The 12,735-nt window shown below is 38.2% G+C and overlaps 1 protein-coding gene across 1 annotated transcript in view; it reads left to right on the forward strand.

Moving 5' to 3' along the window:
- Window positions 1-9,132, forward strand: part of si:ch73-345f18.3 — a 34,331-nt gene extending 25,199 nt beyond the window's left edge. The window contains exon 4 of the mRNA XM_039736847.1: window positions 7,252-9,132. Coding sequence (XP_039592781.1) covers window positions 7,252-7,619 — 368 coding nt within the window. The 3' untranslated portion in view covers window positions 7,620-9,132. The remainder of the gene's footprint in view (window positions 1-7,251) is intronic.
- Window positions 9,133-12,735: the final 3,603 nt, after the last annotated feature.

Below are 12,735 nucleotides of genomic sequence, written 5' to 3' on the forward strand. Positions count from 1 at the left end.
GTTGTTTGTTTTACCTGCACTAAGTTTGGCTTTGAGTTACTCCAGAAGCCTATCTGCTAAATTTTACTGATTTGTTTTTATACTTCACATCCACAACCGGGCTTCTCATAATTTTGAATGGTTAGCTTGTTTTCTTCATTTAAACTTTTTTTGACCCAGCACACTGCACTTTGATTCACAAGTGGACTTGGAGCAGTTTTTCTTAACGCTTCTCTGGTGAGGTTTCCCACATTTTATTCCCACTTTGTGTTCCCACTTACTGCATTCTCTGTCTTGCACGGCTGCTGATCTGACACACAATACCTAAAACAACGAGGTATAATTAAAATATTGGTGCTTTGGTACACTGTATGTTAAAGTAAACTGATTGTTTGGACCTTGACTTGACACTGTGACAATCCTGCTTTCCCAGAATTCTCTGACGCAGACTTAGTTTTCATTCTGAATGCCACAATATAAATGATACCCTGCTACTGCCCATTAGACACCTCCAAAATAACAAGTCTGCCTTCATTCTGCATGCCTCCTGCCTGCTCTTTTACTTAGTAAGACCGTGACAGGATGAGAATAGAGAACAAACTGACCCATATTCCTCTTAATCATTGTCAGGACAGCAAGCCATAAAAACAGCCATGAAAAGGAGCTTAACTCCTTCTAAGCCAAATGCACCAGCACTGTACTTTGCATGGGGCACTATATCAATAGTTCTTGAAAGTCAAGATGGATAATGTCATGTGATCAGCTGCTGTAAAATATGTTTTGCTTTCCCCTAAATTATAATTCTTTTATAAATGTAAATATCTCAGGTATGAGGCTCAGGGTATTATCATGTAGACATTTCTTTTACAGCCTATACATTATAATGTAGTTTGCATTGATTCTGTAAAGCACGAAATGTTGTATGGGTCCTGTTTTTAAGACTCAGCTGGTGTTCTGTGCTGCAAACATTTTGTGATGTGCCTTGCTGCTGCAAGAACAGCTGTGTGGAATGGGCAGTAGAGAGCCCGGGGGAAGCTTTTTGTGAGATCACAAGTCCTCCCATGCCCAACCGACTGAGGGGTTTAAGACTTGCCCACCCAGCTGTCAGTGCTACACCAAAAACAAGACAGCAGCTGCTTGTCACTTTGATGGCTTTTATATTTAAACAACAGTTGCCTGAGTACTCCTACAGTATTTTTTTTTTTTTTGTTCTTTGTTTTTTTGCTCGGGCTGTTGCCAAAATACTAAAATATTATACATATAAAAAAGCACATGTAATGACCAGAATAGTTACCCTAAGTTTGAATATATTTTAATACTGTTTTTAATTTGTACTATTCAAATCTTATTGCTTTTGCGCCCTCCCCCACCATAACCTGTCATCTATAGGGGTGGAGCAAAAGCTTTAGATTCGTCAAATTTTCATCTCCAGTTTTCGACAGATCTCGACATTTTAGGGTGGTCTCATACCGAAAACGCAGACGGACACACACCCATCACTGAAATATCTATGTCCGTGTATCACATTTTCATGAGAACGGTCTAGAGCTGAAATGGCTGGATGGGAAAAATACCAAACTTGAAACTTAAGTGTGTTATGAGATGACAATGTGCGGATTAGTTTTTGAGACAAATGGTGCAACAGAAAGAGGCACTCTAAAGGAACCCTCAAATACCGTAATTCTGCAATTGATTATGAATTCTTTTCACTTGCTAATGGCCTATTTTATGATCAGAAAGATCAGCATCGGAGTGGTAAATAATTAAATAATTACCGGCTCTTAGGGTGCAAAGCCTATTGACTCTCATATCTGATGTGTTTTTTTTTTTTTGGCTAATATGACATTCCTGATACAAACAAAAGGGAGGCATGCCTGTGTGATATCACAAACATGAGAAATCAAAGCTAAATGGAAAAAGATGGGCCAGTATTGATGTTACCTGGAAGTATTTGTGCAGCGACCGATACTTTTTGGCCCCATGATAATTGACTGTCAAAATGCAGTGAGCTCAAAAGTTGTGAAGGAATCATGTAATCTGTCAACCTCATATTCCTAGCTAAAGAGTCTGTCATCTTCAAGGCAATGAGGTCCAGCAGCCACCTTTTGCTGATCTCTACAATGAAGAAAATCTGTGATACTGAATTTCCCACCTGGTAAAAACGTGTATAGTATAGCTATTATATTTGTAAGGTCTGCAGTGTTCTGCAGATTTTGCAAAGTGTAATAATGAAAAGTAAATGAAGTTGATGTTGAATTATTTGGAATATACTCCTGAAATAAATTACAAAACTTTGTAATGAGATTAGTACTTGATATCAAAGTCCCAATGTGTTGAATTTCCCCTTCAATGGCTAGGAAGATAGAGAGGCTTCAGGCAGAAGCCAAGCCTCTGTATAAACTCTTTGAATTGATGGCTCTATTCTTGTTCAGTCTGAGTGCTTTTTGCTGTTAGATTTTTTTCCTTGTTTGATACACTGCAAATATTTCCAAAGAAGCCATTCTCTTTTTATCTTCCTAATTGCTTGATGCAAGTCCATATGAAGTAATTTAATTTTGTTTTGAAGTTTTAATTTTCTTTAAATTTGCTTTATCCAGTCCAACCACTCTCAGAAATGCAGGCCTGTGGTAGGAGTTCCATGGCAAAACACAATTTTTAAATAATCGGAACAGCTACAAGCGTGCTAATGCAGTTGCCTCTCTGTGGTTGATTTGGGTACTTGGATGATCGACACATGAACAGAGTGGGTGGAGAATAGTACCTGCACCAGTCAGGGCTATGCAGGCAGCCTGCAGAGCACACAGGGGAGAACAAAAATAAGGTAAATTAGAGGATGGTGTGGAGCTTAAAGGTAAAAAGGATGGAAGGTGGTGATTTGTGAGGGGAAGCAGGCAGATGGGTAAAGGGAGCTCCATGAGTAGAGCGTTTAGCCAGAAACTCAGGAGGAGGGCAGAGGTTGCAATCCTACTGGGCACACTTCAGAGCAGGAATGACCAAGTACTCCAGGAGGCTCCAATAGCAGCCCAAAGGACTGGGGCATGGAGGGACAAAGGAGCAAAGCTGATGAATCTGTAAAGAGAAAGCCAAGGACAGATTTTAGAGAGAAACACCAAGGTTCTTGATTTTAAGGGGGTATGTTTGCCCTTGATTTTAACCTCGTTTTAATGGATTTATTTATTTGGATGCCTGGTTTTATAGATTTATTTATTTATGGGCTAATTTTTGTTATTCTCCACTTTGAACACTGTCTGGTTTTTAATAAAAGCACTGAACACTTTGCACCAAATCCTTGCTATCTGTGTGTGTGTCCTCATTTGCCTGGCTCATATTGGTTTACGATGGTTTTGGGTTCAAGAGGCTCCTGGAAGCACCTACGGATTGTGGTAATTACCCTTTTCTTTGTATCTTAGATGGCAGTTGTCCCAAAGCACGATGATACTGCCTGGTAAATCTGAACTGTTCAAATTAAATTTTGTTTGTCACACAAGTGTATAAATGTAAAGAAATGCTTTGCTGGTAAATTTTGAGGCTGTGCATTAAGCAGAATATAAAAGGACAATAAACAGTAATACACAGCTTTATTAATGTTAGTAAAAATCATTGTTAAATTACAGCTATAGTATGCGTTATAGTAAATTATGTAATGAATACATAATGATTGATATATAAATCATATACGAAAATTTACATGTTGCTGCAGAAACTGTTCTCATTTAGGATTCAGATGGATTGTTGAGTAAACCTCCCCTCAGTCTCTCCGAGCTGGTTTTGAGGCAGCAGTAGCATTTACCTAACTGCAGCACAGAGAAGAGGCCATTGTTGTGATGACATTGTTCATTATTTTAATTCAAACCTTTGAGTTCTCTCAAGGAAAAGTCTGTCATTTTTAAATACTGCACAAATAACACAGTTGGAGAAAGTCTTTGTACATCTCTTCAGAATAATGTAATGTATTGACTACAGTATATACAGTGGCAACTCTAGAGCTGTGCTTGAGTTGGCCTTGGATTTATTAGCGGAAGAAGGTTAATAAAGCATATGCTAAGTGTAGTGTAAATGCAATGCTGTAGTAAGTGTTCAATTAAAGTAATATTTAATGAATGTTGTGCATTCATGCTTTTGACTACAATAACACAAGTCCATCCATTTTCCACCCTGTTTTCTAGTTAAAGGTGAAAGCCAGAGCATTGGACTACTCATGTACACACTCGCACACATTCATTCAGAGCCAGTTTGCATAAGACAATGAAAATAACATGTATATGTTTTTAAGGTGATAGGAAAGCCAACTAAAACATGCAGGCCCTGCACTGGCAGTCCCTGTGCTTGAATTTGATTCCAGGACTCCGGAGTTGCAAGACAGCAACACACCAGAGTAAGTTTGTATAAACTAAAAGCACATAGCCATTTAAATTTATGATACTGTATGTAAAAATATAAGAAATACAAATACACAGCTAGTTCATGTGTGCAGGGCTGTGAATTAAATTTTGAGGGAAAAATGTAATGCATATCATCACCCATCTTTCACCATACCATTCTTTTTGTTTATATGGGGGCAGGTGTGGTGTAGTGGGTCTGTGGCTCTGAAAGGCACACTCGCACAGCTGCGGAGAGTTGGTGAGGTAATTGGGGCGAGTTGCACCTGCACGTGAGGGTGTGATGTTTCTCAATTGCTTCATAGGCTTCCTGCAGTGCGTGATTGAGACACTGCGCCCACATAGCCATGTAAGTACGGGCTGGCACAGGGAAAAAGGGGAGAACAGAAAAAGAGCCATGAGAAAAGCAGTAGGTGTAGATGCAGGTAAAGCCAGCAGCAAGGAGAAAGGCAGATGGGTCGTTAGACCCACGTAGGATCAAGGGGTGTTTGCCTCAGGGTCGAGCGTGTCCGCTGACAATTCTGGGAAGAGTGGGTACGATCAAGGTGGCATCCTTCCTAGGGATTTGAGAAACAACTACAGAGGATGGGAGGACAACCAACCCTGAGCGGTCAGCCAGACGCCGAATGGGGCAGCCAAGACGGGAGTCAGGAGGAGAGGACTGTAACTGCAAGTGTATCCACCAGCTGCTGATTTTAGTCATCCTTTAAATCCTTGAGTGCTGGAAGACTATAGAGATTTAAGATTTCAGAATACAATATGAACTTTAGTCCAGGGTCCTAAATGCTAGGAATATTGTTGAGGTTATATGTTAAAAATCCCAGAGTGGCTAATTGTCGCACATTATCTCATGTTGTACAAAATCAAGTGAAATCATCCCCTGTTTTGCCTTTCCCAAAAAAAAAAAGGTATGTCAGATTATTGGCTGTAACTTATCATATACTATGACCCGGACACAGACAGACGGACAACATAGTTCCACCCAACACACTGTTTATTTACAAGTTATTTACACAAATAAGTCACGTGCACTCACAACCCCAGTGCCTCCAGCACCGATTCCCCCAAAGTCCAGGGCTCACAGTCCTTGTGCCTTTCCTCTGGCCGCCTCCTGTCCTCTCTCCAGCTCTGCCAACTACCTCCTGACATCCACCAATGACTGGAGGGAGGCGGCCCCTCTTATAGGAACCCGGATGGGCTCCAGCTGCTTCCCGGCAATTAGACTTGGCCACACCCCTGTGTGGCAGAAGTGCCAGCTGCGCACCCGGAAGCCGTCCGGGTGTCCCCTGTCGTCTTCCCCCCGGCACTTCCTGGTGTGGCGGAAGTGCCGGGCTCCCGGGATAAATAGGCACTGGGGTGCCGCCTGGCGGTGGCCACGGGTCCCTACAGGGCTGGGCTTCCAAGCCCCCTACCCGAGGCCTCCTGCATAACCAGGACGGACACCCCCTCTCGGTCTGGAGGAGGCACACGCCCGGACCACAGTATGTATGTATTCATTCATTCATTCATTCATTCATTCATTCGGCTGTTCATTTGTCTGTCCAGGATTTAAAATCACCTGTAGCTCGCAAAATGTTTCACCTATTGAACTGAAATTTGGTACACATATACTACATGACGTCTACTGGCAGTTGAACCTTCATTAAGATAATTAGACAAAATGCTGAGCTTTGTATCTTCTTTGTATTTTCTATCATGAAATTGCCCGCTTATTTACTCTTATCTCCAGCCTTAAACTGCTTCATCATTTAAGGGATTTCACAAGCTCTTGAAACAGTTGCAGTTGCATTCACTTCCCTCTGACGTTTTTTGTCATGTAGTACCGCCTTGACTATATCTATGTGTAGAATATGGAAAAAAGTCTTCAAAGGTTTCAAATATGTGCATTTTTCAAAAGTTCAGCACTCAAGACTGTAAAAATGGCTAATTTTAGCAACATGTGTCCTTTAACAGGGTGTTAATTGGTGTGTGTTTGTGTTTTTTGTGTGTTTTTGTGTTTTTTCTTTAAGCTTCATAAAAATGTCAAAAATTGGAATATTCTGGAGGGTCACCTTTATTGGGGTAGAAATGGCATTAAGATGGCACAATGCAGATGAAGAGGTCTGCCAAGGCCCATGCAGAGAAAAAGGAACTAGAAGTGGTTGTCAAAGTAATCTGTTTATCAGAGAGGACAAACATCATGCATGCACTGTGGGTGGTTGAAAGTATAAATACAGTATTTGTAGTGACCTTAAGTAATGCTTTCTGTGTACCAGTTAACAAGAGAGGTCCTGTGGAGTTGAAAGGAGGCTAATTCATCTCCTCAGGACTTCTGAAAGAGCAGCGCACAGTCATCAAATCGGGAAAGAGAGGACAGTGTTGCCCTTTCCAGTAGGATATTTTCTTGTTTCAACCTTTGTAAAGTTGAGTGGGGCTCAAGGATAGTCTTGGTGATACATCTGTGCTGATCTCAAACTTGATTTCGGAATGTGGCCTGTTAGTAATCTGAATGTGGGAATTAAAAACTCTTCGTTATCAGTAGATTAATGCGTTGGGGTGGAAAGGTTATTTGTAATGAAGGCTCACTGGCAGAGTGGAAGAAAGACCAGAGCAAGTGACAGAAAGAGTGAGTGGTGCGAGGATGATCTTAAATGTGGCATCAAAAGGTGGGGAAATGGCAAAGGCACACCTTTGAGGAGACACGGCAGCAACATGTATAGGTACTGTAGGTCCAGAGTGATGTAGTGGGATTTTGTTTGTGATCTGGTTTTTGAAACTTTCTCCCATTGTTGTACTTTTTACATTTATATACATTTTTTGTGTGTTAAAATACCGACTTTTACTTACATAATATAAATTTATTTTTTAGTGGTTAAGCTTACTTTTTTTTATTTACATTTTGCTTCTTCTTCAGGTGCTTTCTCCATTGATGTTCAAATGAGTGGTTATGATTTTTCAGCCACTGTACAGCCAGAAAATGCTCCTGCCGAGCTGAAAGCGGTGCAGGAGCACGTAAAATGTTTGTCTCAAAATTCAAAATCAATCATGGCTGCTGGCCCAAAGCTTCAAGAGATGATCAGCTCGATGCTTCAGAATGAGCATCAGATCACAGAGATGGTGCAGAAGGCAAACCAGGCATATCAGGAGCAGCTACGTTATGAAGCCAATCTACAGGACAATTTTCAGGAAATTCACAGAGCAAGAGAGCTTTCTAGTGAATACAGAGAGGATGCCAGCAGTTTACTCACTGAGGTTGCCTTGCTTGCTAGAGTATCACTTTAATATTGCAGTTCGATTTGGGGAAAAAAATAGAACACATACCTTTTTTTTTGTTCATTCAAGGAATGAATTGATTTAGAAAATGCTAAAATTATTCCTCAAAATCCTAGAATGCTTGCTAATGCCAATATTAGCTGAAAAAGCTTGAGTCTCTACTAATGTGCAGAAATTAAATATGTTTACTATATAGGGATTCTAATTAGACAGTTTCATGCTTCAAGAAAATGAAATCTAAATGATACCTCTGACTTCTAACATGCAGATGTTTCTCATTTCAAACGGCATCCAGGTTTTGTAAGTATTGCAAGACAGAATTTGTCAGGACATTTTGTAGTTTTAAACAGTGTACAGCACAAAAAGTAAATAAGCCTTAAGATCATGTCATGTTTTGTATGTTGGTAGCAACATATATGCTGTATTTTATTAACAGATTTTCCCAACATATTTTAATCAGTTTGTATTAATGTTTGAACATCTAAGATAATAAAACATACTGTAGGAAAGCTAAGAGAAGATGTCAATGATCGTCTGTCATAGATAAACCGTTCTTCTCTCTCTTCTTTCTCACTTCTTTTCCACAATGTGTATGGATTTTCCTAACATTATGAAATGCAATTGTAAATATAAAGATATGTAAAGTCTGCAGATTTTATTTTATCAAGTATTTCTTGTTGTGCTGTCTAATTAATACCCTTATTAGAACTTTGGTGCTTGTTAACAATTCTGATTGTCCTGCTCATCAAATCAAACCAAAATTAGGAAACTGTTTTAATATACAGTAAACATTGTAGAAAATGCCATAGACTGGCAGGCTTAGTTTTTATTTTTGTACTTATGTGGGAGGTAAAAGGCAGCCTGGTGAGATGTACCATGGTTGACTTAATAAATGTAAATGTGAATGCATGCCTCCAGCAGGAGCAAACTCCAACAAATCAGTCACTTTCTATTAAAGTATACCACAGGCTAATGTCCTTGGCTTTTAAATATAGTATATTTTCTTTGTGGCAGAAATCCCTTTCAGGAAGAAGATGACTAGCCCCAGAATACTTGGAAATGTAGCTTAAATCACGTTGGTGCCACCTTGTATGTAACATACTATTACAATGTGTCTGTCAGCACCAAGTTTTTCCTATTTAATGGCCTTAATAGGAAGTGACAGATGAAGTTCAGTGACTGCTGTCAGACCAGTAACCCCAACTAAGTGCTAGACAGGGAAATCACAGCTCATCTGTTGTGAAGGTGACATACTGTATGCATTTGTTAACTGAAACAACAAAGAATTTTGGACTGTTTTTTGGGAAGTGTCAAAAGAGTAAGGTAATATGTGTGGAACTGGTTTCAAAGTGCAAATATCTGCCAGCACTGTTGTGCAGTAGAAGCATTTTTGTCTTGTATGTGGTCTGTTCACTGTTTTATGTTAAGTCATTTCTTTCTTTTGCTAACAAGTCTTTAGCAGCTTCCACTTCTTTGATATGCAAATTTAATATAAAGATTAAAATGTGAGCTGTGCATCAAAGGGTTCTTTGTATCCACTTCATTATTATTTTTTCCAGTTACATTTAATGGAAACCAGGCAGTAAGGCTAGGCAGGATTTTGAAGCACAGTGGGACATATGGTACAGCATTAACACTTGACACTCAGAGCAAATGTGTGTGTAACAGTCTTAAGTTCTGTCATTTTGATTCACAAAAGGTGCAATGTCTTCTTTGGAATTGTTCTGTCAGAATACTGTACTGTTAAAACAGAATATCTTGGTGGAGAAAAAAATGACACAGGCAATTTTTGTTGGAGTAATTATTTGTCATCTTTATTCAGATAGATAATGTTTTGGAGAATGTTTTAACTTCAGGATTAACCTTTGCAATGATGTACCATAACTGGTACACAGAATGTGTGAAGAAGCCGTCTGAATAGTTCTAACTCTTAAATTGTTTGTAATTTGGAGTGCAGTGTATAATTTGTGTGATGTGACAGCTGGGCTAACACATAGCTAAAATAACTAAGGACAACCAGATTACACCCTGCAGGTTGTGTGAATTTTTTGTCACTGTTTATCTTTAAAAGTTGTAATGAGGGGGTATTCCAGAATCCTTGTATTGTTATGCATTTGTGGGTTTATATTCAGTTTGTGTAATTTTGCACATACAACTGAACAAACTGAAATATTTCTTCATGGGCCCTGGCAGCATACTTAGGATCTGCAAGTAATCTAAACAGTGGTTCTGATTTTCTGGAACAAAGATTTCAGTTCAGCTGGTATAGTTTATTTTAAATACTTCTGTATAGTGTTTGCTTTTACATTGCAAAATATATAGAAAATTGTGTATGTATTTAATCTAAATATTAATAAATAGTGTCTTTAATATGAAATGCATTTTTAACAGCTGTTTAATATTTGTATGTACCAATTAAAGAATATAATTCAGAGTATAAATAACTTTGTAAAAATCATCACATCAAACTTGTCATGACTTTTCAATCTAAAATTCTTTTTCTTTTGTTTTTCCTGGACAGTAACTTCCAAGAAATTCCTTTTTTTTTTTCTTCTTCTTCTGCATCTCTTATTAGGGTTGTTAGAATAAACATGGCTATCTGATTATAATTTGAATGAATACTGAAAAAAATTGTATTAAATATACAATGACATTCGATTGCAAAATAATTTTAACCTTGCACTAATTTTGCCATTGTGCTACTCCAGGCAGGCTATACTGCAACAGTTATGTTTTTGCATACGTTTTGCACATCCCTTCCATGATTAGTGTGTGTTAAGTTTTTGTTTGTGTCATAGACAGATTTTTATACCACACTGCTTTGCTTTTTGGTTAATGGGTATGTTAACAACAGATTTTAAACAGTTGGCCTGTGCCCTGAAGCTATCATTTAGCTCCTGATCCTGTTTTATTTTACTCTTGAACCTCAGATACCTGATTTGCTGCTGTTTTATGTTAAACTCTTTAAGCATTTATCGCAGCAAACATTGATTTGCTTTTTTTTTTTTTTTAATTATTTTTATTAAAAGCAAGTAACATTCCATACTATCAAGTCAAGCTTAACAAAACTAAATTTAGCCCCTTTCTTTATTAAATGTAATTGAGACTAACTGCCATATTTCTGATTTTTCCTTTTTTTATTACCACAGCTTTAAAATTGACATTTTAAAGGGCACTTTTTTGCAAAGTAACCAATAAATGCATGTGAGGTAAACCACATTTTTGAAATTCTCTGACTTAATCTTCTAAGCCTTACAATATTTATATACTTCTGACATATCGCCTGTGTCCATGTATTTGAACTCTATTCGCCTTTTCATTATTTCTCCAAGTAATTATCTTTTTTTGCGCTAATACAATGTTTACTTTCTTTGTTTTGACACTGTCATTTTTTTCAGTTTTCATTATCTCTAACCTGCTCTGCATGTGTTTGGCCCCTTTGTTTTTTAACCTCTTTATGACGTTTTACTTTGTTTTCTACTCTGTCTTTTATTTCTGACCTCCCTTTGTCCTGTTTTTTTTTCCCCCCCATGACACCTTGTCCGTTGTGATTATTTTTTTCAAGTAATAATTTCCGTTTGTATGCACTACTGCGATCTTTACTTTCTTTTTTTTATACTTTCTAATTTTCCTACTTTCATATTCTTTAACTTTCTCCCCATGTGTATCGTGCCTTTTTTTTTTTTTTTTGCCTTTCGAATTCCACTGCTTTCATAATCTGTAACCTGCTCTGCATGTGTATAGCGCCAATGTTTGTGAACGTCTTTATGAAGTTCTGCTTTGTCTTTTACTCTTTTAATTCTGAGCACAATTGGACGTGCTTTTTTTTTTCAATTCCACTTGTTCTGGGCTGATAATTACTTTCCTTATTTTCTGAATTTGCACCTAGATTATTCTTTTTCTTTTTTGCTCTTTTTTCTCTCCAATGCTTTTGAGTCTCTTTACGCCATGCTACTTTCTTCTTCGCTTAGTTGTCGATGTTTCATTTATAACATATTGTCCTTATATGCTTTATATGCGCTGAGAGCCCTGGATCTGTGTGTGCAGCCTTTACACGATTGAGTGTTTTACTGCCCGTGGTCTTATTTGATATTGGTTGTACAGTAAGTAGGGTGTGTTTTGCAAGAATCTCATGTTCTACGTCAACGCGAGACACTCCGTGGCCAATCTCTTTTGTCTCGCAGGTCTTAAGTGTCTAACGTGATCTTAATGTGAAGATCACATCTCGTCTCCCATCTTTCTCTCCCAGGATTTTTTTTTAGATAGAGATAGATAGATAGAGAGAGACTGAGAGAGAGAGACAGACAACTATACAAAGTTAGTTGCAGAATTTTTATGTGAGGAGGAAATACTTAAAGATCATTACTGTACCACTTCAGTAAGTCCATTTGTGAAATGGGAATAGTTTTGCTGTACCTTGGTGTATATATAAAATACAGGTTCACCCAAGGACCAGAAACTCAAATAGCAGATTGGGGGTTTCAGGAAGGGGAATGGTGCAGGGACTAAAAGTGTATAGTTATGTAATCCTGAATGATTTTGCATAGGTTACATGCTTGTAGCGCATATATGAAAAGTGTCCTGTTTCCACTTCTCTTTAATCATGTCACTTTCCAGACATTTCCCATTTTCATGAAAGCCCCATCAGTGTAGGTGCATTGTGAGCAACATTTTTAAAAAAATATAAAATACCAAGGCAGTTTAAATACAAATGTACTTGTAGTAGCGCTTACAATTTTAAACTACATTCAAACATTTGAATATTTACTTATTTTTAGTATGAGTATTTGAACCCTTATTTTTGTATTGACAGCCTTATCAAATATTCCTTCAGTAGAAAACAGTAGTAAATCAAAGCCCTCTGGCCTTTTCCCTCACCTCTTGAAAACTTTGAAAAAGCTTGTACTCTATCACCCCAGAATCCAGACCAAGCACCATTAGACCTCTTATTATGCATGTATTGGGGTAGATCATTGTTTCCCAACCTCTGTCCTGGGGGCACACTGTGGCTGTGGGTTTTCGTTCCAACCAGATTCCTAATCGGTGCCAACACTTGATGACACTGAACTCATTTAATTAGCTAGTATTTTTCTTTTATTCTACATTCAGAAAAGCACAGCAGCAT

This window comes from Polypterus senegalus, chromosome 15 (genome assembly GCF_016835505.1).
Source record: "Polypterus senegalus isolate Bchr_013 chromosome 15, ASM1683550v1, whole genome shotgun sequence".
Classification (NCBI taxonomy): Eukaryota; Metazoa; Chordata; class Cladistia; order Polypteriformes; family Polypteridae; genus Polypterus; species Polypterus senegalus.